The sequence below is a fragment of the Trichosurus vulpecula genome, chromosome 3, assembly GCF_011100635.1.
Source record: "Trichosurus vulpecula isolate mTriVul1 chromosome 3, mTriVul1.pri, whole genome shotgun sequence".
Classification (NCBI taxonomy): domain Eukaryota; kingdom Metazoa; phylum Chordata; class Mammalia; order Diprotodontia; family Phalangeridae; genus Trichosurus; species Trichosurus vulpecula.
Genome location: NC_050575.1, coordinates 165,559,866 through 165,584,727, shown reverse-complemented (window position 1 = coordinate 165,584,727; position 24,862 = coordinate 165,559,866). Strand labels below are relative to the sequence as shown.

The window sequence follows — 24,862 nt, the reverse complement described above, 5'->3', positions numbered from 1 at the left end:
TAATCAAGCAGAAAGAAAAAAATTCCTGTGTTGGGCTGTAAAAAAAAAAATCTCATTTTCTTCCCCTTCTTTTCCCTGTGTGATCTTGAATGAATCACTTAACTTTTCATCTGGTAAAATGAGGGGGTTGATCTAGACAGCCTCGAAGTCCTTTCTAGATCTCAGCCTATACTACTGTGGCCAGATGCTCCCTGAGGTCCCTTTTTGCTCTAAGACTTATGAAATTCCACTTATTATTAGGTCTCATGGGTCTCACCTGTCTTGCCAGTTGTGTGACTGTGGGCAAGTCACTTAATCTCTCCAAATCTCAACCAACCAAAATAAGTTATAGACCCTGAAGATGAAATCCCCAAGTCCTTGACAGATTGTTACCTACATATGTTTACGTGTCATATTTCCGTTAGGATCTTGTCCATAAGGACAAGAATAGGTGTTCTTTCAACCTTGTATCTTGCTTGAATGGTGCTTTGCTCACTGTAAGTACTAAATAAATGCTCGTTGAATACAGTTGAACCAAGGCCAATCTCTGCTGCAGGGTGTTTGACTTTTTGAATTATATTAGGAAAAGGCCAATAATTCACTTTAGACTCAAAGTTCCCAGAGATTCCTCCTGTCGTTTGTACAGCCAAGAGGGACTTTTTCCCCCCATTAGTATGGGATGGGACCATGCACCTTGTTTTGAGTTTAACTGGTTGTGTTTATGTAGACTGTAGCTCACTTGAGAGTCACAAAGCAGTTTCTGGCCATTATTTGTCATTCTTTTCTTGGGTTAAAAACAGGGCTTCTTTTCAAAGCAAATGCCCTCCACTGTGTAGTATCTTGCCATATGCTTCTTTTGTAAGGTGCGTATTCTGTCACTGACATCACAAGTCCTAGCCTCACAAGTACAAGCGTTCTTGGAGGCTCCAGCCATCCTTTTTTCACTTCTTAGCAGAGCACAGCGTCTCCTCACCTATCACAGCGTGCTGTTCGTGCAGGTCGTTCAGATCACCCGAATGACAGCTGAGCAGTTTACCTACTTGAGAGCATGCCTGCTTTGGTCAGAATTTACCAAGACTGCTCAAAAAAACTTTCTTGATAAATTTCTGCTGTGAAAACTGCATGCCTCATCTTCAGTTGGAATTTGTTAGATTCTTAGCTCTCTTGATTCACTTCACTGTGAATTCACCTCAGTCTCCTTTACTGGTTCATCATCCATCTTCCACCCCTATCAACTCTCTCCTTTATGATCTCATCTGCTCTCATGTGTTCAGGTATCATCTCTATGCAGATTACTCTCAATCTAAATATCAAATCCGTGTCATAATCAGATCCAACCATAACCTTTCCGTTAACTCCATTCCTATATTACTAATTCCCAAAGTGGAATGTATTATCTTCCCCACTATGGCCATCTTTCCTCCAGAGTCCGAAGTCACCCAGGTTGTAACCTGGGAGTTATTCCTGATTCTCTCCTGTCCCCCAACCCCCACATTGAATCAGTTGCCAGTTTGTTGACGCAATGTCCATAATGTCCTCTAGCATCTCCCTCCTTATTACAGAGTGGCTCAATGGAAAAACTGATGGATTTGAAGGTGATTCAAATCTTGACCCTGCTACTTCCTTTAAAAAAATTGTTTTCAGTGAACAAAAATCTATAAAATCTATTTTCTATCCCTCCCACCTCCCTCCCATTGGAAAAAAGAAAAACTCTTGGAACAAATATGCATAATCTTAATAGCTCCTAACAGTTTCCTTGCTTCCATACAGAATCCATACTCCCTCCAGTTGCCAGAATAGTCTTTCTAGGGTATATGCTTGACCACGTTGCTTTGACCTTTTAGGTTTCCCTATTTTCCTCAATATAGAATACAAACTCTTTTACCTTTTATGTAAGGCACTCTGCACATTTTGCACATTGTACTCAAATGCTGGGATGGATTTGCACATTCGTAGAGGTCGATATTCCCTCCAGCAATGCACATCACAACTCATGACTGCCCATGTTGTGTGACTCTTGCTCATGTTTGCCACAGGTTGGTCCACTCTGTATGCTTGGGGAGTAGGGAGTGGTTCTCGCTTTTTCCTGGCAAAAATATGCTAGTAGAGCACATAGATAAACCATCACTTATCCATGTGGCTCTCACCACGACTCTTTTCCAATTACATATTTCTTTGATGACACCCTTTATTACAACAAAAACTGACCTATATACCTACTTTCCCACTTATATAATTTTTTTGGTGAGAATAATTGACACCTTCATCCTTAGTGAGGCTATTAGTAGAGAACAGGCAGGTTTTCACAGATGATGTGCTGCATTAGACCTCATCTTTGTCACCACAGAATCTCCTGGAAGATGGAGAAGATCATTGGAAGATGGAAGATCCCATTGTGCTTGTTATTTGTTGGTTATTTTAAAAAAGCATTTGATCTAGTAGCAAAATGCTGCAGTTAAAGCTGTCTTCCAACAAGGTGTGTTCCATATGTACATCACAGGGTTATAGATTTGGGGCAAGAAGGGAATTTAAAGTCATCTGTTCCAATCCACATAGCATTTTACAGATGAGAAAACTAAAACCCAGAAAAGCTAAGTGATTGGTCCAAGGTATCAGGCATGGGGGCTAGCCTATGCGAAAGCCTGAAGGAAATGAGATGTCATGTAAGAAGCATAGCAAGTGGTACAACTTTGCTAGAACATAGAGCGTGTGAGGACAGGGTGTGAAATGAGTCAAGAAAGATGGGTGGAGCCAGATCATTTAGGGCTTTTAATTTTATTTTTATTTTCAGTTCTGAATTCTTTCCCTCCCTAACCATTGAGAAGGCAAGAAATACTATGCCCATTTTATATATATGAAATCATGCAAAATATTTCCACAGTAACCACGTTCTGGAATGGGGTGGGGGTGGGGGCAGGAGAGGAGGAAAGCTTATGCACTTTGAATCCATGAGTTCACTATCTGGAGTTAGATAGCATTTAACATGAGTCCTTTGGAGTTGTGGTAGATCAGTGTATTGATCAGAGTTGATTAGCTTTATAATATTGCTGTTACTGTGCACATTGTTCCTCTGGTTCTGCTCACTTCACTCTGTATCAGTTTATTTAATCTTCCCAGGTTTTTCTGAAACCATCCCCTTCATCATTTCTTACAGCACAGTATTATTTCTTCACACTCATATGCCCTAACTTGTTCATGCATTCCTCGGTTGATGAGCATCCCCTCAGTTTCCAATTCTTTGCCACCACAGAAAGAGCTGCCGTAAATACTTTTATGCATACACATGCTTTTTCTTTTTTAACCTTGATGTCAAATCCTTGGTAGAGAATATCGTTAAGTCAGAATGCCTCCTGCTGTAAGCCACATGGAGAGGTCAATTCATGACTTCACCTGCCTTTTTCAGCACAAGGCAGTGATATGTGGCAGGGTGAACTGAAGTAACTGGAACCTTGTGGAAAATTCTGAACATTTAATTTTATTGTTCTTTATGTTTGTGTGGTTGTGGTTTTTTTAGTTTGTTTTTTTTTAAAGAAATTTGGTTGTTTAGTTGTATCTGACCCTTCATAACCCCATTTGGGGTTTTCTTGGCAAAGATACTGTAGTGGTTTGTCATTTCCTTCTCCAGCTCATCTTACAGGTGAGGAAACTGAGGCAAATAGGGTTAAGTGACTTGCCCAGAGTCATACAGCTAGTAAAGTGTTTGAGGCCAGATTTAAACTCAAATCTTCCTGATTCCAGGCCTGGCACTTTATCCACTTTACCACCTAGCTGCCCTTTAATATTGTAGTCACTTATAAAGAAACAAACTATGATGTCATAAAAGCCTCAAGCTTCATCTGGAAGAAATGAGGAATAAGCCTTGTCTTTAGGAGTTGCTGACCATTTCGGGTATCAGTGGCATATATAAGTAATAACCTACCCTTAAGGTACTCTGTTTTCCTTTTTTAAGTTTCAGGAAACTTTTGAAGTAACCTATAATTCTGAATTTGTAGGTCAAATGAGAAGTAAACCTGGTTATGCAGTTTGTATATGAAGGATGCAAGTAAAGATCCAGAAATAGATGGAAAGACCTTATAGATTTTTATAAGCAGCATTATGTAAACACAATTCAATTCCAATAATACTGTTACAGTACATACTATACAATCTGATAGGGATTGAATTGGTAGGGAATGGAAATTGGAGGCAGTAGTAGCCTAAAGCCCAGCACTTGATAAGACTTTCCTGGTCAATATAATGTCAGTAAGAACTTGCCATCAATAAGTAATGGAAAGAGCTGAGGAGACTCAGGTTTGCAGCTTGGCTTCCCGTCTTGGCTCTCAGTCTCTGTGTGACTCTGAGCAACCATTTCCCTGTCTGGGTCTCAGTTCCCTCATCTGTAAAATAGGGGGTGAGTTGAATTGATCTCTCAGATATCTCTGACATTCTGTGTTCTAGGATTTCTTCTAGCTCTGATGAACTTCTACAGAATGTGTGTCTGTGATGTCTCAAGACTGAATAACAAGATGAATGGGTCAAGGCCTGAGAGAGGGGGCTGGTTGATTTGAGCGGATAGCAGTGTGCCTTGAACCGTGATTCTGGCTTAAAACTGAACAGGTGTTCCTGCCCTGTTACGACTGGTTGGGATCTTCCTTCGTAGATTTAAATTTTATGATGAATAAATAATTGAAGTGGTGTAAGGGTCAGCAGAAACCTGTTAACAAAATACTCCAGGCAGTTTCTCCTTATCACCTACAAGATCAAATATAAAATTCTCTATTTGGTATTCAAAACCCTTCATAGCCTGCCTTCCCCCATCCCTTTCCATCTCTCTTACATCTTACACAACCTCTTCTCTCTTTTCATTCTTTGATCCAGCAACACTGGTCTCCTGGATCTTACTCCATCTCCCTACTCCAGGCATTTTCATTAACTGTGCCAGTGTGCATGGAATGCCCTCCTTCTTCATCTTTCCCTTCTGGTCTTCCAGGCCTCCTCCAAATTCTGGCTAAAATCTTACCTTCTGCCAGAAGCCTTTTCTTATCCTGATCCTTTTTAACTCTTGTACCTTCCCTCTGTTAATTGTTTTAGTTAGTTGCATAATATCTCTCCCACTAGATTGTGGGCTCTTTAGGGTAAAGATTGTCTTTTTCTTTTCTTTGTATCCCCAACACTTAGAGCACTGTGCCTGGCACATAGTAGGCTTTTAATAAATGTTTATTGATTGATAGCTTGCAAACCGACATTATCAAAACCTAATTCTGTACTAGCTAGTGCTGGCCTTAATTCTATTTTAAAGTAAACAAAAAAGAAAAACTGAAAACCCTTTACCACCTGATTATTTGTGTCTAATGATGAAGCTTGTTAAAGAGTATTAAATTCTATGGTAGGGGAGATTTATGTTAGATACAGTATTGCTTTCAAATGACGACTCTAAGACAGTGATCCTTACATTCTGGCAGAGGGAAGGCTACTAGGATTATATTTCAGTCTAATTCAATAGTTTTATATTTTCTTTCATGTTGATATGACCTCAGTCTTGTCTCACTCCTAAGCTACAAGCAGAATCCTGAATCTTGGCTGGTTCAGCATTAGACCCCCATGAGGATGGACTCTAATTTAAGTAGTCAGTCAATAGAAGAGAAGGTGGAATTTCTTTCCCAAGTTTGGTGCTAAAAAGGGACCTGCCTATAAACTTCCTCACTAACATCAAGTCAAAATCATGAGATTTCCCTTTCTCCCTTCTACACATTCACACCCCACTATGTTCCTTGTAAACCTAGTCTCAGCTTTGGTACTTTTCTGAATGACCATTGTTCTGGACATCAGTTTTCTCATTTCCAAAATGAGGGTTTGGATTAGATGGTCACGAAGGTCCCTTTCAGCCCTAAATTTTATGCTTTTATGATTTCACAAGACAGGGTCCCCAGGGTCTGTTTTGCCCTCCTATCCCCAGCCATTCCTTTCAAAGGTCCTTTCTAGTGAGGGAAGTCATAGAGGAGTTGTGATGGAAGGAAACCAGCCTTTCTGCTAGACCTGTGGCTGAGTTACTCTAGCCAGGTAGTGTAGAGCTGGTCAGTCTGAGGTTTGGTGCTATTGCAGTGCTTTTATGCTTATCAAAGGGGTGATCAGTCTAGCCTTCTTCTTACCTGTGGGCCAAAGTGCAGCTCTCTTCTAGATAACTCCCAAGGTCAGGTGGCTTATCTAAAGTCATCCCTCTTTCTGACTAAGGGATAACTGTTAATGGGATGGACTTGAACTTTGTTCCATTGCCTGAGTATGTACAAATTGGCTTTTTAAATTTTATTTAGATTTTTTTATGTTACAAAAAATGTTACATAATTCCTTCTTGCTATCTTTTAGAATTGCCTCCTTTCACCCAACCCAGGTTTTCACTCAGTTTCACCTGTTTCCTTGTCTTCTGTGGTGTCTAAATAGAAAACTTCTTTTATTTCTGAACTGAGAGGACCAAGTACTGGACTGAGAACCAAGAGACCTAGGGATGGGTTTTTATTGGAGCTCTGCCACCTGCCTAGCCATGTGACTTGAAGGCTACCATTCCCCTCTTTAGGTCCCAATTTCCTTATCTATAAAAAAAATAAGGAGGTTGGACCGGATAACCTCTAAGGACTTTTTCCAGCTCCAGCATTCTATGAGCCTATTTAAGCATATTCTTCCTTCTTGATGTATTCATAGGAAGTCTATAAAGTTATAAGGATCCAACCTAATGAGCTATTAAAAACTTTTTCCCAAATCCCTTTGCCTTCTCCTAACTCTATAACCCAAAGAAACCAGCCTACAAGGAGATTGCTGGGACTAAGATGTCCCAAAACAAATTCATTGCATTTTTTTTTCCTTTCCCTGAAATTGAACCTGTCAGAAAAGCCAAAGAGTCTGTTTACGTTGGGTAGTTTGTTCACTACCACAAGCAGCAAGCTTAACCTGGGCCATTCCCCTCCTCACTCATAGTGCTTCTACCTGGGGTTGTTTTCAGATTCTCAGCGCTCTCATCTCTCCTCCTTCACCATGAAGCTGATGGACAAATTTCACTCACCCAAAATCAAGAGAACACCATCAAAGAAAGGAAAACCAGCCGATGTGCCTGTGAAAACCCTTGAGAAACCTGTGAACAAAGTAAGTAGATGAATGAGGCTTCTCCGCATCTCCTCTTGGGTTAGTCTTGCTCGCCTTTACCTGCTGGGATTGATAGGGGCTTCTGCTGTTTTTAAATTGCATTCCCGGGAAATGTTCCTTCTAGCACCTTGCACCTATTCCATAGTAGTTCATTATTTTAGGAGAGGCCTTCTGAGTTGCTATAGTATGAACCATTTAGATGGTCAGTGTGTTTAATTTTTATCAAAAGCAAGCTCAGTTGGCTCAAAGCCATTCTCCTTTTCTAGCTCTATAATCCTTTGGGCATTTAAGCAACTCTTTGTGGAATATGCCTCATGTTCACACCCCTCCGATGCCACCACCTCCCCACCCCAAAGTTTCCCACATTCCCTGGCGTGCAAATGCACCACCATGGAGTTTATGATTTCCAGATCATCTCTTGGCTTTAGGGTGTGTGCTTTTAAAAATGCAAAGTCTTTGAACCTTAGCCAAAGATGTCCTCAATTGCTGGTAACCTCAACAGGGAGAATCCAGCAGATGTATTGAAACAGCTGCTGATGTTGTCAACCCCTCCCTCCAGCCTAAAATGGCCATTTCAAGCCCTGTAGGAATCCAGGTTTCCTCTCTTCCAGGAGGCCACAGACAATTTTCTACCAGAGGGCTACCCTCCTCCCTTGGATCTGGATCACCAAGCAGTACAATTTATGTCCACCAGTGCTGTGGTTCCCAGGTCTCAGAGGCAGAAGGTCAGTGTGACATTAAGAACAATTGGGGTTGCCTTCTACTTCAGTGAACCCTGATCCCGTGTTTGGGGGGGGATTAAGACAACCTATTTCATTTTTATGTATTGGGTTCTCTGTTTTCTTAGGGGTGGGTGGTGGCTGTGGGTTCAAAGAGCATTAAGGAAATAATTCAAAGGGGCCTCAGATGCCATCTTAAGATAAAATAGAGAGCTGGCAGACCAATGGTCCTTGGACAATCCTCCATGCTTCCGTGTACAACATGCTGGAATCCTTTCAGTTGTTGGGTTGTGTGAGGTACTCCTCGGAGTCTGTTCTTGGTAAGTGGGTGTGTTTCATCTCTCAACAGCTGTCTTTTCCAAGTACCAAAATTATCTGAATAGCTTAGAAGGGAGTAGGATATTCTGGGGAGAAGGGAAGAGGGAAGATATGGGTTATAGTCAAGGAAGGGCATGTATCTTTTAAGGCCTTGAACTTCACAGGTAGAGAATGACTCTGGATTAAGATGTGAAGGGCTCAGACAGTGGGTTCACAAAAGCTATGCCAGCAAAGTGAAATTCTAGTAGGACCTTCGAAACTAGAAGGGCCATCAATCCAAGTTCTAGTAATAGACTTTATCTGCTCTTCAAGGACCAGCCTAGTCTAGTATGGAGTGGCTTATCCCCAAAAGGTTGGCCAGTTGATGATATTTTTTTTTATCTGTAGTGACCCATACAGAGGAACCAACTTCATGAAAGCTGGAGATCATATTGGAGATCAACAATTAATTAGCATAAGTAATATCTTCATATTGACCTGAAATCATAACAGTATTTTTTAAAAGGCTTGATGATTCAGGACAAAAATCAAATAAACCTTAAAAAGAAACAAACTCAAGTGACTGTCAGAGGTGGATTTATAGAAAAGGATGTCCTAACCATCATCGATGACACAACTTGCCCATAAATGTTGGTGCTTTGTGCTTTTGACTTGACCTAGAGTTTTGTAGTGTGACTGTTTTTCTTTTTGAGATGACTTTTCAGAGTACCTTAAGAAAATGCTGCTTAGCTGTGTAGGGCTGCGGAGGAAGGGAGGTGGAGGAAATTTTATTGTCTTATTATAGTAAAGTGAATTTTTGGATGAACTTTCCCCATAGCAGGAGGGATCATAGGATTGAAAGTGAAATATTTAGATTTTGCAAGAGCTGACCTAAAACCCAGATTGCAAGACCATGGTTAAGTAGTAAAGTAGGAGATTTGATCTGTGCCACAATTATTTTTTATTAAAGCTTGTCTAGCAACCTCCTAGAGGATAGTTTAATATTAAACTCTGAGGAGAGTGCGAGATGTCATATTGCATCAACCTAGACTGCTCAACTTCAAATGATTTACTAACAGCCGTGTTCACGCTTTGCCTGGAGCCTGTTGAAATATTATTGGGTTTACTAGTAGGACACACAAACCCTTTGGCTTTTTAAAGGAATAATCTCTGCTTAAAGGGGTATGGGTATGCTGGATAGTCTTCTGTCTTTACTGTTCTCTTTATCATCATCTGCCAATTCTCTGCCTGCCAGAGAGTATTTTCACATACATCTGAATGTATGGAAGCCCATTTTTTGGCACAAAGAACCTTGGGTACAAAGCTGTTTCAGATGCTTTCTTGTGTGTAGCCTAGAAGAGGAAAAGGGGAAAATAGATGTTAAAATGTCATTTACTTGGTGGGGAATCCTAAAAAAAAAAAAAAGATACCAGGCAGATGGTCTGAGCTTGGGGGAAGGCAGAAATAAAAGGCAGAGGCTTCGCAAGGTACAGAATGACTCATGAGAGAGGAAGATGGAGAGTTAGCCTGAGGTTTCAGATAATGTTCTTTGGCCCGGCTTAATTCCTTCTTTTTGATTATGCCTCTTTAAGGGGTAAATCGCTGTAATCAGATGATAAGCCACTTGAGTGATTATGCTGGACAAAGTAAATATAACAGGGCATTTTTCTAAATCCACACATACAATGAGAACATAAGGACAGCCCAGGAAATATTGGGGAGTCTGCCAAGGTCTAGGAACCCAGACCATGCCAAAAAGATTTTTAGGATTTCTTTGTTATTTTCTGAGATTCAAGATGGTTGTCTTTTGATTGATTTTTGCATTTTGATATTTACCTATGGGGTTTCCATAACACTTTTCCCATGGAAAATATGAAGTATTCCATAAAGAATTTAAAATTTTTTTAGCATTTATAAAAAGAAACAGTAAGATGAAATAGAGGGAAAAAATGAAATAAAATAAACAGAGCCCCAAAGGGGAGTAAGACCCAGGGAGATTAAGCCTTTCCATGAGTCCAGGCATGTTCCAGGCACTGTGCTAGGCATCAGGAATAGGAGGACAAAAAAGGAAAAAGAGTCCATGCCCTCAAGGAGCTTAGATTCTCCTGAAGACAAATAGAAGCAAATGGTGATTTGAGTAAGACTGGGGATGCTGTGTACCAGCACTGTACAGTATTGGGAGATGCCAAATAGCTTCATTTGGATAGATAAAGAGTGATAACAAGAATTAGTAATAGACCCAATGGCTCTAACAGAATAATACAGTGTAATAGAAGGAGCACAAGACAGGGTATTAGGAGATATCCCAACTCTGTTACTAAATGTGTGACCTTGGCCAAGTCACTTCCCACCCAGTCCTAGGCTAGGTCTCAGTCAGTCAATAAGTATTTATTAAGTGCCTGTTATATGTCAAGTACTGTACTAAGATCTAGAGATACAAAGAAAGCCCAAAAAACACAGTCCCTACTCACAAGGAGCTCACAGTCTAATGGGAGAGACAGTAGGCAAACAACTATGCACAAACAAGATACAGACAGGGTAAATTAGGGATATTCTCAGATGGAAAGCACTAAGATTCAGAAGGACTGGGAAAGTCTTCTTGCGTAAGGTAAAACTTGAGCTGAAACTCGAAGAAAGCCAGAAGACAGATATGAGGAGAAAGACTGTTCCAGTCATCGTGGGCAGCCAGTCGGGGGATGTTGTACAAGGAACAGTGAGGAGGCTGGTGTCATTGGATTGCAGAGTATGAGGAAGGGAGTTAGGTGTCAGAAGACTGGAAAGATAGGAAGAGGAGAGGTTGTGAAGGACTTTAAAAGCCAAACAGAGAATTTTATGTTTGATCCCAGAGGTAATAGGGAGCCACCAGAGTTTATGTTTCCCTATCTGTCAGATGAAGCATTTGGATAATTTGTTATCTAATGTCCTTACCCTTCCAACATTCTGTGATTCTCTCTTTCATAGAGTCCTCTCTAGTTCCAACATTTTCTGATTCTGATTTTGGAATTTATGATAGTTTATGACAGCTGATGTTCGCCTCTTTGCTGACCCCTGGTTTTTATATTTTTTTTGAGAATAACAAAACTATACTTCTTTAGAATTATCCTAATAATAATTATAACTCTTTACAGATTGGCCTTGCCCCATGGAAAACCCAAATTAATGTAGGCCAAATATACTATAAGTACATTGAACATTTATAATTGACACAATTATTGGGAATACCAATGGCACCCAATTAGGGGAATGGCAGCAAAAATACAAATGATTAATCAAACACAAAAGTGGACAGTTATCTAACTTTTATATGATGCTACTTATACCCTGTGGAGCTTCAGTGAATACTTGTTGACTGATTACAGAAGCAGTCTATCTGAGGACCAAGTGAGTGTTCTCCTGTCACCAGCTTCCCAACTAAGCCTGTCTTACATAGACTATTATGAAATAACTGAGCAGTAGTTATTGAATCATATGGGAAGAGCCCTGGAGTGGGAGTCAGGAGACATGGATGGGTTTTAGTCCTGATACTAATTCCCCATATGACCTTAGATCTCTTCATTTTTCTTTGTCCCATTTGTCAAATGACTAGATTTTCCCTGAGGTTTCTCCTAGGCCTAAACTTATGGTTCTAAAAGCATAGTATTAAATAATTAAATCTTTCATCTTTTTTCTTTTCCTTTTCACTTTTCATTTTTTCTCCAGTCTTTACTTCTTCCCACCTGTGCTTTTCTTAGTGGGCGTTTCTTAGTGGGGCGAATGTGGGGAGGCTAAAAGCGTGGCTAACTCCTGACTGAGGCCCTTATTCCCATATTTAGAATTCACTAGTGTTGTATGATTATTTGAGTCAGTGGCAGTACCTTGAGCCTAGTGCCATGAGCAGCACATGTCAGTGAGAGAGTTGGCCCTGCTTGCCTTTGGTCCTGAGAATTCGTGTCTCAATCTAAGTGAAGTGGAGGGATTGAGTGCCTACTTCTTGCTCAGGCTTCTTGTAAGTAAATATCTCAGCCTAAACTGCTTGGACTGCTGACTGAATTTTCCAAGAAAGCCACAATTTAGTAGCTGGGGGGACTGGGGGAAAGAATAATGCCCAGAGGACATTAATTCTAGAAGTATTTGTAGGAGAGTTAACATGAAGCCTGAATCTGTCAACTCCTTTATTAGGAAAATCTGGCTGCCTCCCTAAATGGACAGATTTGACAGAGAATCTTAGAACAGCAGAGTTTCCAGGGAACTTTCAGGTCCCCAACACCATGTCATGAAATCCTCTTCTCTACTCTGAATTGCCCATTGCCTTTGGAAAGGTTTTTCTACCCCAGTACCAAAGCTTCTCACAATGTTTCCTCCAGCGAACGTCTTTTCTTTTTTTCAGCTGTTACCATTGATTCTCACATTGTACAAATATTCCCAGAGCTCTGCATTTTGTAGGCTTATAGGATATCAGGACTGGAAGGGGGCCTTAGAGATCAGCTATTCCAACTGCCTCACTTTATAATCTTTGAAAATTGTCAGTAGTTTTTTATTTGTGCACAAATGGGAACACTACCTCCTTACCCCCGCCCCCCGCTTTTTTTCATATGCACTGAATGAAGGCCCCTCTCCTCTTTTCCTTCTATACTATTTTGTTTGATAATCTCATTAGCTCGCGTGGAATCAATTATCTCTACGCAGATGATTCATAGATCTAGTTATCCATCCCTAACCTCTCTCTCCTGATCTCTGGTCTTGAATCTCCAACTGTCTTTTAGAATCTTTAACTAGATGTCTCATAGACATCTTAAGCTCAATATGTCCGAAATTGAGCTCATTATGTTTCCCTCCAGCCTCTCATCTCTTTTAACTTCCTTATCATTATTGAGGATACCACCATAATCCCGTTCACCCAAGCTTACAACCTGGGTATTGTCCTCAGCCGTTCACTGTCTCAACCCCCATATGAAATCTGTTGCCATGCCCTGTCAGTTTTACCTTCATAATATCTCTTGGATATGTCCTTTTCTCTCCTGATTCCACCACTACTGTGGTTCAGACCCTCATCATCTCACACCTGGACTGTCGCAATAGGCTTCTGATTGGTCTCTGAAATCTTCCATCCCTGCAGTTCATCCTTCACTCAGATTTCAAAGGGATCTTCTTAAAATGCAGGTCTGAGCTGACCACAGCAACATTCCCTGGTGCAATTAAATCTAAGGGCTTCCGATCCCCTCCAGGATCAAATAGACAATCCTTTGTTTAGCTTTTAAAACCTTTCCTACTGATCCTATTCTACCCTTCCAGCCTTCTTAGACTGTACTCCTTTGCCTGAACTCTGAAATCTAGTGGCATCAACCTCCTTGCTACTCCTCCTAAAACAAAACGCTGCTCCTCCTGACTCTGAGCATTTTCACTGACTGTCTACCATATCTGAACTCCTCTGGCTCCTCATCTTCCCCCTCCTAGCTTCCCTGACTTTCTTCATATCCCACCTCGGAGAAGCCTTACCCAGTCATCCTTAATGCTGTTGCTTTCCCTATGAGATGACATCCAATTTATCCTTTGTATGTCTTGTTTGTACTTAGTCATTTGCGTATTGTCTCTTCCATTAGACTGAACTAGCTCCTTGGGGGCAGAGACTATTTTTTGCCTTTCTTTGTACCCCCAGCTCTTATTATGTTGCCTGGCATATAGTAAGTGCTTAATAAAGGTTGTTGACTTAAAATGGTTTGGATTTAACATTTATTCCTCTTCCAACCCTCCTTGTCTCTCCTTTTTTGGGAACAAGAAGCTAGTTTTCAGGTTCAGGAGCTTAGTATGCACAGACTTTTCATTGCTTTCCTTTTAATTATTCAAAGAAGCTACAACTGGGATGGTTAATAAGGTTTGATTGGCAGAGATGTTGGTTTAAATCTAATGTTGCTTTCTGTGTTTATGGGTGCATGTCTATTCTTTCGAGCATTCTCACTGGTTGAGTCCACTTAATGAAGTCACCCAAAAGAGGGACCAGTGGTTTTGAAATCCTAATCCCAGGGAAGACACAGGATGTCATTTCCTTCGCATTTCCTTGTTTAAATTGTAATTATAATCTCTATTACTTGGATAGGTTATCCATTTTGTGAATATTTATCATTATCTACCATTCCCTTTTCTCTACCCTCCATCTTGATCTCAGGCCACTGAGAGAAGAGAGAGATTGGAAACAGCATAATATAGTGGAAAATTTCCTGGATTTGGAGGCATAGGGACCCAGATTCAAATCCTGGCTGTGATCCCTGCTATCTTGTGTGACCTTAGGCAAGTCACCTTGTCCTAGGCCTCAGTATTTCAGCAGTAAAATTAAAGAGTTGGACTAGATGACCTTCCTGGTTCCTTCCTGCTCTAGCTCTAGGATCAGATGATCCAGACTGGGAGGGGGAATGGTGACGAGCATAAAAGGGGCGGGCCATGTGAGGGTCTGCCTTTCTGTGCCTGACTACTTGTGCCTTATTGCATCCCAAAGTGAAATGACTTGGGGGGGGCTTGGTGCCTTCTGTTAATGTGGATCATCCAAAACGGCATATTTTCTTCTCCTTGATGCAAGAGAGCTTTTACTGTGAGCCAAGGAAGCTTGGGTCCTGACAGCCACTGTTTATGCTTTTCCTGAGTGAATAATCATTGCCATCTCCTGGTTACCAGAGCACCGACTTCTCACCCAGAGACCACTCACCTCTTGGTGGTTCCCAAGTCTTTTATGATTAATTCGTTTTTAAATTGACACGTCCCCTAGCCATTTGGAAGTCGTTTTGTATCCAGTGGAAAGTTATGATGGGGTATTTTGTTTTTAACCTTCCTAAACCTAGATAGGCTTATCAGTCTTAGAGAACTATGGAAAGAAGATTCCTCATATAATCTGCAACCTATCTATATGTGTCTTAGGGGACCCTCCTGCTGGTGGTTTTTTTTTTTTTGAGAGGGGAAGGTGGGGCAATTGGGGTTAAGTGACTTGCCCAAGGTCGCAGAGTCCTGCTGGTTTTCTAAATATCTTATAGCCATTAGCAAATTGGTTGTCACAATACCCTTGATTAGCGGCGCTCTCTGTGCGGGGTTGATGGGGAATCTAAGAAGGAGACAGTGTATGACTTTTCAAGGCCACAGGCTAATAAGTCTGTTTGAGAAGCCAGGAAGGGAATTCAGGAAGATATATCTAAGCATCCTATGTCCAGGTACCCTGGAAGAAGGCAAATACCACATACACACGCATGCACACATGCATGCACATGCACGTGTGTCTGTGTATACGTGTGTATATATCTATATATATGCATGTGTATGCACATACCTATACATACACATGTCTACATGTGTTGTGTATCCCCACTGCCATCCTTTGGGTGGGATTTTCTGTGGCTGAGAGCTTTTCCTTTTTTCCATCAGCCTCAGACTAATTTCAGCAAAATAAAAATAGCTTCTTTTAATCTCTCTCTTTTCCCCTCCTCATCCTCAACTCGCTGTTTCAGAATCTCAGCTGGCTGGAAGAGAAAGAAAAAGAGGTTGTCAGTGCCTTGCGCTACTTTAAGACCATTGTGGACAAAATGGCTATTGACAAGAAGGTATTGGAAATGCTTCCAGGCTCAGCCAGCAAGGTCCTAGAGGCCATCCTGCCGCTAGTGCAGACCGACCCTCGAATTCAACAGAGGTGAGTTGCTTTGGGTTTTTGCAGAGGGTCAGAACTGGGTAAAAACAGTTCCAGAGAGTCCAAAATGTCAGTAACCAGGTGCTACCACGGGATGGGCCCGGCTGATGTCATCTTTTGTGTCCTCCCCCTTCCCTGCACTCAGTCTCTGCTTTGCTCAAATGAGTGCTTGCCTAGGATCACAGGACTTAGAACGCAGAGGACTCTCTCATTCAGGGGTTCTTAACTGTTTGTGTGTTATTGACTCCCTTCTTAAGAATAATGTTTTTAAATGTGTAAAATAAAATATATAGGATTTAAAAAGGAAACCAATTATATTGAAAGAGAATTTTATGTGCGTGTGTGTGTGTGTGTGTGTCTGTATGTATCTACGTCTATCTGTCTTTCTATATATATAAAACCAATTTCACGGATCTGGATTAAAAACTTCTGATTTAGTCCAATCTTTTCCCTATACGGACAAAGAAACTGAGACCTAGAGAGGGGTAGTGTCGGGTCTAAGAACACACAAATACTAAAGAGTAAAGCTGCAGTTAAAACTCGGGCCTTCTGACCCCAAATCCAGGTTGCTTTTCACTATATAACATAGTGCCTTCTCACCACACTCACTATGCCATCCTCTCCTGCTTCTGTGCCCCACCTGAAATGCACCCCCTTTCCCTTTTAAAATTTGACCCTGATCAAATGCCACTTCCTAGAATCATGGAGTCCTGGAAAAGGAAGGGGCCTCAGCAAGCATCTAGTCAATGCCTGCCAGAAGATTAAATCCCCCTTGATGTCTCCAAAAAGTGACCGGTTAGCCTTGGCCTGAAGACCTGTGATGGAGGACTTATGTACCTTTTAAGATAGCCTGTTCCATTTTTGAACTGCTCCAGTTATTAGGACAATTTTTCCTTATGTGGAGCCAAAGTCTGTCTCTCTTGTAACTTCTCCCCAGTGGTTCTAGTTCATCTGTGTTCTGAGACCAAGGAGAACAAGGCTGACCCCTCACCCACACAATGGCCCTTCAGATATTTGAAGATAGTTATAACACCCCCCCCCAAAAAAAATCCCCAACATTCTTGAGTCTAATCAAACTGAATGATGAATTCGAAGTTCAAAGGGCTAATTGTGAATGCAGCTCTGCCTCTCCGTGACCTCAGGCCTGTTTCCTCATCTTCAGAAAGAAGTGTTGGTATTTGATGACCTCTGGGGTCTCTTTATGATCATTTCAGCTATCTCTCCTCTGGCATGTTTTCAGGTCTCCTCTTCTATGAAGCTTCCCAACATTTCTCCCAGTCAGGTGTGATCGATCTCCTCCTCGTGTTCTGAAACCACACGGCACTTTCTTTGTCCCTCTCTCACAGCAAGCATCTAATCAAAATCCTGTCTCCTTCTGTGTGGTCCCCTGATGAATGCTTTGAGAATCAGAATTGTGTATTTTTCATACTTATGTTCCCCTCCCATCACACATAGTAAGCACCCACTAAATGTTTTTTGAATTGAATTATTAAACTGTTTGCAGTAACTGAACTGATCTGGACACATCTGGATCTTCAGCCTTAAGATATTAAATCCAAGTTCATGGTTCATATAAGATATAACCCTCTCTCCTACTCTGTTGGCTCTCCCAAAGATCCTAGGTTATTGCAAAGTTGAGTTCACATCTGCTAATATGTGCCAGTCTAGAAACCTGAGAGAGAAAGGCTGGTCTTTCCAGCTGCTTTAGCTTTGTCAGGAGTTCACATGAATTGCTGCTCTTTGATTCCAACAACCCCATTCATTTCAGGACAACTTATCAGACACCTATTGTATGTAGACCGTTGTAGTAGGTACTGGGAGAAATACATTGTTTAAATGAGAGGTGGGCCCTGCCTTCGGAAAACTTACAGTAAGGTAGTTCACCGCAACCCCCTCTGTGCTCTCTCGTCTGTTTTCTTCTCTGTAAAATGGAGATACCATCAATAACACCAACTTTACAAGGTTATTGGGAGTAAGATACTTTGTAAACTTCAAAGTATTTCATAATTTAGGTTACTAATTTTTGACACACAAATATAGGTAACTGTAGTCTATAATAATTCATTTTTTAAAATGGAAGCAAGGGCCAAATGAGGTCTACGGGAGAAAAGAGTTACCAGCCAGGGCATCAGGATCAGGTTCCTAGAGGAAATAAGGCTTGAAGAATGGGTGAGGATTGAGCAGGCGCAGAAGAGAAGGGGAGGTCATTTCAGACATAGGAAACAACGTGGACAAAGGGCCAGGGGCAGCAAAGTACTGTCTGTGAATTGGGATTCAGTCCAGTTTGACTGGCGTAGAGGGGATGGAGAGTTGAATGGTAGGGGATCAGGCTGGTGGTTGCTGTTGTAATTTGTCCTTCATTCTCCAAGAGGACCATGACATCAGGAAGATGATGCCATGCCTTGCAAGTGAGTTGGATTTAAGTGAGGGAGAGCTGTGCAAGGTCATAGGCTCCTCCAGAGCCATCTGGGTCCAGTGGATAGTTATAGATCAGGATAACTGGAAACTTCCCAGATGCAGTAGGAGACGCTGGCCTTTTTAAGCTAAGGTCTTTCTGAGTTCTCACTTTGAGGCAACACCCATTGAGTGATTTAGGCTGGTTAAGAAACTAGCCAAGGTATGGTCCCTTTTATCTAATCAAAAGAAAAAAAAATCAGTCTGGAAGGGGAAGAGAGGAGAGGACAGAGCTGAGTAGCCCAACTGGAACCGGCCAGTTGAGTCCGCAGTGGGCAGGTTGGACCACTCAGAGGTTGTTGTTTGACCTTCATTCTCAAAGAGGACCATGATATCAGGAAGATGATGTCATGACTTGCAAGTGAATTGGATTTAAGTGAGGGAGGGTTGTGCACAGTCACTAGCCTCACTTTCTCCTCCCAGGGGATGAGGCTGGAAAGAGAAGGTAGTATCAGATCAGGATGATCTTTGAATGCCAGGCAGAGGAGTTAGAACTTGATTCAGTAGTCAGTAAGAAACCTTGGAGGTGAGGGGTGGCATCAACAAATAGATATTTAAGAAAGACTATTCTAGGCATGATGTGAAGGGTGAATTAGAGAGGGAATGCTTAAGAAAATTATATGGGACTGAGACTTTGGATGCCAGAGAGTGCATGTCTCCCTTGAGGAGTAAAGCAATAGATTTGTCCAGAACAACCCATTCTTGTTAATGATACATGAAAAGCTTTTCGTTTTGTTTTTAATAGAATAAAATCCTCAATGAAAGCAAACCAGGATGAGACAGGTCTTGAGCAGCTGTCAGATTCCCTGCTGGTTTCGTGTTTTCCTGCTATATTACCTGTTGAGAATAAATGCATCCCCATTTTGATTCTTTGAAATGGCTTTGTACTTGTGTATCCCCCTGAGACTGAAGGCTTTATGAGCTGCTTTCAGAAGCTGACAGTGAGGGGAATATTTTCCTTCTTTGCAGAGATAAAGCAGAAGAATATCTTACCATTTCCCAAGGAACCATCTGCCCCCTAGGCTTCCTTCATAGGATTTTAGCTAGTTGGCCCATTTACACATTGAACTAGCCCATATTGACGGAAAGCTAATTGGAATTAATCTTAGAAGAGACAGTTGGGATTTTTATATAGCAGAAAACCAATGCTTATCCTGGAGCCTTGCTCAACCCTTGTCCTCAAGTTAATTTGGCAGCTAGTCATCACATGTGCTGTTTTGTTCATTCATTTAAGAGGCAGCATGGTATCATGGAAAAAATCACTTGATTTGAAGTTGGAGTATGGAATTGGAACTTTCTAACCAGGTGACCTTGGACATGATTTCTCATCTGTAAAATGAAGTGGGTCAGACCAAATGGCCTCTAAAGAAATTTATTAGTCCTCTACTGTTCCTAAGTGCCCACTATATGCCAAGCACTGTGCTAGGCACTGGGAGAGATCCAAAGATAATTACATTTATAGATTGTAGGCTCTATAAATGATGACAGATGATTCTCCTTCGCTAACTTATCAGCCAACGTCTTGGAAGACATGTTAGAACAGCATCTCTCTAGGTATGTACAAGACTGCTTTCCTCCATTTCAGAAACAGGGAGTTGACTGACCCACCATGCAGCATTTTCATAATACCTGCCCCTCTCCTTCCTTTCCTGACAGCAAACCTAAGAGGAATATTATTTTACGTACAAGCTAGTGCATAGAAGATTGAGGGGAGGCGGGCCATGGTGTGTGCAAGAAAACAGTATAATTTTGGAATTCCTTTTGTGCTTCTAGGTAAACATTACTATCATAAGGAGATGGAAATGAGTTGTGTAAAATGGGCTTTTTGATTTTTACTTCCATGGAAGATTAATCAGCCTGCCAGAATTACTTGGGAGGAATTCCTTTTTAGGCAATGTCTCCTCATTATGGGAATATTCTTGAGAAGCTAATGGAGTTTTCAAAGAAGGATTGTAGGATCTACAACCAGAAGGACCTTAGAGATCCATTCTGCAGATGGGAAAGCGGATGCCCAGTGAGAGGACATGACTTTTACAAGGTCCCCCAGCTCATAAGTGGCAGATCTGGGATCTGACCCCAAGTGTACTGCCTCTGACTCTCAGTCTCCTTCTGCTTAGGCCACTATAAACATTAAGGTTCCCTCATTTCTTTCCTGTCTCCACATTAACCAGCCCCAGACTCACAGCTGGTCCTTTGTACCATGGCTTCTTGAAGCCTTGTTTTGTAGACATTTTTCTGTTTCTAATGGGATTTGGAAGTAGCTTGCATTTTAGTCTCACTCCTCTTGTTTGAACATGTACCGACAGAACTGAGTGATGGGCTAAGGGGAAAAAAATGTAACTTTCCTTTGAGCCTTGGATTTGCATGACTTTTTTTTCTTATCTGATTTCCAAGGCTTTGTCATATGAGTGTTTTTGCTAAGCACTTCCATTTTCATTCTGCTTTGAAACACTGTATTTTCTTCCCCCAAATAGGGTGTTTTATTCCTAAATGGTTACCTCAGTCCTGTTCTCTCCTCTGCCTCCCAACCAATCTTCCCCCACAGAGGAAGGAAAAGGTATCCATTAAACACCACCCCCACCCCACCCCACCCCAGTGTTCGTTGGTAATACTTAATGCATCGAATACTTAATGCCCTGAATGAAGAGAAAATGGTTTTTGGCCTTTCAGGGAAGCATAAATGAAAGTTATCTGAAAAGTGATTCTAAAGTACATGGCAACATTATGAAAATATCTTTTTCTTGGCTACTGCTGCATAGCCATTAAAGCAACCTCAAAATAACCAAAGTTTCTTTTTTCTTAAACTTATACTAGAGAGCAAATGACCTCACAGCTTTGGACCTTGATCCACACCCCATGACCCCACCCCCAGTAAAAATCACAGATCTGAAAAGGTTTGGCCTGTGAGAGACCAAGTCACAATAGAATACAGGAGCTGAGAAGTTGAATGTTTTTTTCACAGTTTACTAAGGGAGAAATTCTAATAAATTACCAATGAAATAAGATGTCATGATCTCTCTTTCCAAAGAACCTGCCATGAAACCTGCCATGAAAAGATCACGAGCCTTTGGGTCACAGTTCACAAAGGTGGTATGATGTTATGTAGACTGTGGCTGATAAGTAAATAATACCCCTTTATGGAAGAAGATAGGGAGACGCTTTGTAAATATTGAAATTTGACCTCAACACTATTGATGCTGCCAGGAAAATCCACCTGCATTGGAATCGTATTCCATTTTCCCAACAACTCGTTCAATGGTAGGATTTCTTAAAGTATCAGACCATGTTCTTACCAGTCCTCCCATCCTTCCTCCCCTATAGCTCAGCCATCTCCTCTTGCTACAGCCGGGTATACCAGAGTCTAGCCAATCTCATTCGCTGGTCAGATCAAGTGATGCTGGAAGGTGTGAACTCGGAAGATAAAGAGATGGTCACAACTGTGAGAGAAGTCATCAAAGCTGTTTTGGATGGAGTGAAGGTACTGTGCTCCAGGTGTCATACATCTGGGATGGGACATGCAATAAAAGGAAATAATCATATTTGGATATAAATTCTTCTGACCAGCAGAGTCTCTTAGGGGCACCTAAAACATAAAGGACTCACTTGTGACATTAATACATTTTAATCTCTTCCATCATCTCAGGGCTGAATGAGCTGTCCTGTATGGTTATTTCTTCATTCTCTTAGGAGAGGTTTATCTGGTGACTTTGACAGTGCACACTCCCTCATCTGGCAGTTTAAGAACTTGCCAGAAGCAACCCATCTTCATTGAGCATCGTATTAAATTGGCAGCAACCTTTCACACTGCATGTCTGACAGGGCATGTTTTGTTACCTGAATGAAATCTGAAGGGAGATGTTCTGAGAAACAACAGTTCAGCTATCACCTCTTCCTTTACCAGAAAGAGCTTTTTGTCAATTTTTGGTAGGAAAAACTAGACTCATTCCCACACAGGGACATTGCCTTAAGACTTCTGCTTGGGAGCAGGCAGAGGTTGTAGGCTGAATCGTTCTTTTGAGCACTTGACTAGTCTGGAAACCTACTTCAGTTTTGCATTCTTTTAAAGTGGATTGCCCTGTTGTCAGATTCCTAAAAGATACGTCAACATGACTCCCTTCCCCAGTAGCTCCAAAGGAAAAAACTAGAAACCAGGCATTCAAGTTACAGAGAGGCAGTTGCTCCCTCAATATAAGGAAGGCCTTTCTACCAATTAGAGCTGCCCTACAATGGAGCAGAATGCATTATGAGCTCCTCAAAATTAGAGACTGAGTGACAGTTTATCAGGGATGCTATAGGAAGAATTCCTGCATTTGGGAGGAGGGAGGAGGTTGGACCAGATATCCTCTAAGGTACATTCCAGCTCTTAGCACTGTGTGCTAAGGTCCCTCGGAGCTCTAACGTTCTGTGTTCTAAGGTCCTTCCAAGCTCTAACATTCTGTGTTCTAAGGCCACCTCCCAGCTCTAACCTTCTGTCTTCTAAGGTCCCTCCCAGCTCTAACATTCTGTGTTCTATGGTCCCTTCTAACTCCAATGCTCTGTGTTCCAAGGTGCCTTCTAATTCCAGTGCTCTGTGTTCCAAGGTGCCTTTCAGCTCTGACGTTGTAGCTTCTCAGATCTCTTTCAGTTCTGACATTCTCTGTTCTGAAACCTTTTCCAGCCCTAATAAATGTTGTTGGTCCTTTGCTTTTTTACCTAGCTTTTATTTAGTATTTTATTTTCCCCCGGTTACATGTAAAAACAATTTTTAACATTTGTTTTTAAAACTGTGAGTTCCACATTCTCTCCCTTTTTCCCTCTCCACCCCTCCTCAAGTCCTTTGCTTTTTTAACTGCTCCCATGTAGCTTTCTTTCTAAAAAGAGACACTACTGAGATGCCATGTTTGAGGGATACATGGCCGTTGAATTCACCTTTGGGGCAATGTATCCCTCTCATTCTCATCCCAAAGGGTGGTTTAAATAGGCTTTAGCCACTAGCCCTTCTAGGCCTTCATCTAGAAATGCTCACTCTTAGAGGTATTTTTTTTAGGCCAGATTTTCAGTGCTTTTGACCAAATGAAAAATAATTTTCAGAAGTTACCAAGCTCAGAAGGTAGTTAGATTGAGTTTCTGAGCATGAAAACTTGCAGTGTTCCTGATCTTATTTTCCACATAGAGTCACGAATATTAAAACACCATCGTATCACTTATCTGCTCTGTCTAAAATAGTCCTAGTTGTGACTTATGAAGCAGCCAGTACATACTTTTGTTGAAATTGTTCTCAGTTGACAAGCATTCAAGTGCCCACTATTTACCAGGCACTGTGTGAAGAATACAAAAGAATACACAGACAAAGCTTTCAAGGAGCTTATATTCTAATGAAAAATACATGTGTGTCTGTATATGTGTGTATGTGGTTAGATAGATAGATTGTTCTATACAGAATACATACAAAGCAAATACAAGGTAATGAAACACCAACACCAGGAAAAGCCTCATGCAAAAGGCAATGCTTTAGCTGAGTCTTGATTCCAAAAGATAGAGGTGAGGAGAGAGTGCAAAGCCTGGAGTTGGAAGATGGAACAGCAAGAAGGTCCATAATGCTCCACTCTGGAGAGTGCACGGAGGGGTGGGCATCGTGGGTAACAAGCCCTGAGAGGTAGGCTAGGCTGAGTTTGTCAAGAGCTTTAAATACCAAACAAAGGATTTTCTCTTTGATTTTAGAAGTCAGAGGGAACCTATGGAGTGATTAACTCAGTTTTATGATATGATTAGACCTGTACTTTAGGGAAATCACTTTAGCAGTGGGTCAGAGGGTGTGTGCATCTTAGAATACGTAGAATAAAGTAAAAGGTGTTCTCAGATGTGGCTACCCTCACACCCCAGACATCTACAAATAAAAATAGGGATGGGGTGGGGCAGCTAGGTGGCTCAGTGAGTAGAGCACCGGCCCTGGAGTCAGGAGGACCTGAGTCCAAATCTGGCCACGGACACTTGACACACTTACTAGCTGTGTGACCTTGGGCAAGTCACTTAACCCCAATTGTCCTGCCTTCCCCCCTCCAAAAAAAATTGGGATAGGAGGCAGTGAGGAAGTATGCAGGATCTGCTTCCAACTGTTACAGTAATTGAGGCTAGAAAGTTGTTAAGCTTTTTAGTTGTTAAGATTTTTAGTCATGTAGAGACGTCAGGTGCTATTTCCAGGAGTGCTTGAGTCTGAAGAAAAGCCCTGGATTGTTTGCCTTACTCCGGAGACCATCTGGCTTCTAGCCTCCCCTGTTGACCTATTTAGGTCAGGACACCTTATAAGCTCATGTCTTGGTACTGTAAAAGAACTGTGCTCAGCCCTGGGGGAGAGGAGGAGGGGAGACCAGCAGCACTGAATACAGAAATGAAGTATGGTTGTGAGGATGTATTCGTCACAGTTGGAGGAGAAACTCTGGCACGTTCCTTTGAACTGACTCACCACCTTTGAAGTCACTCATTCAGTTCCTAAATGTGATCTGTTTTTAACAGGGTTACAAAAGCATGGGGGGGGGGGTTCTCCCTAAATGAGTAATATAATTTATCATCACATATTTCCTCTTCTGTTCCCCCCACCCCATGAAAAAAAAAACCAAAAGCTCTACACCTGTAAACAGGTGAATTATTTTCTAGATTGGCACCTTCCTAGAAATCATGA

At 41.5% G+C, this 24,862-nt stretch overlaps 1 protein-coding gene across 7 annotated transcripts in view; it reads left to right on the top strand.

The window, feature by feature from the left end:
- RAPGEF1 (Rap guanine nucleotide exchange factor 1) overlaps positions 1-24,862 on the top strand; it is a 188,330-nt gene that overhangs the window by 78,273 nt on the left and 85,195 nt on the right. For 4 of the 7 annotated variants that reach the window (XM_036749202.1, XM_036749198.1, XM_036749199.1 and 1 more), the window contains exons 2-5: positions 6,953-7,092; positions 7,704-7,817; positions 15,575-15,753; positions 21,526-21,682. In XM_036749202.1, coding sequence (XP_036605097.1) covers positions 6,953-7,092; positions 7,704-7,817; positions 15,575-15,753; positions 21,526-21,682 — 590 coding nt within the window. The remainder of the gene's footprint in view (positions 1-6,952; positions 7,093-7,703; positions 7,818-15,574; positions 15,754-21,525; positions 21,683-24,862) is intronic. The other 3 variants (XM_036749203.1, XM_036749201.1, XM_036749200.1) reach the window with 1 other exon arrangement.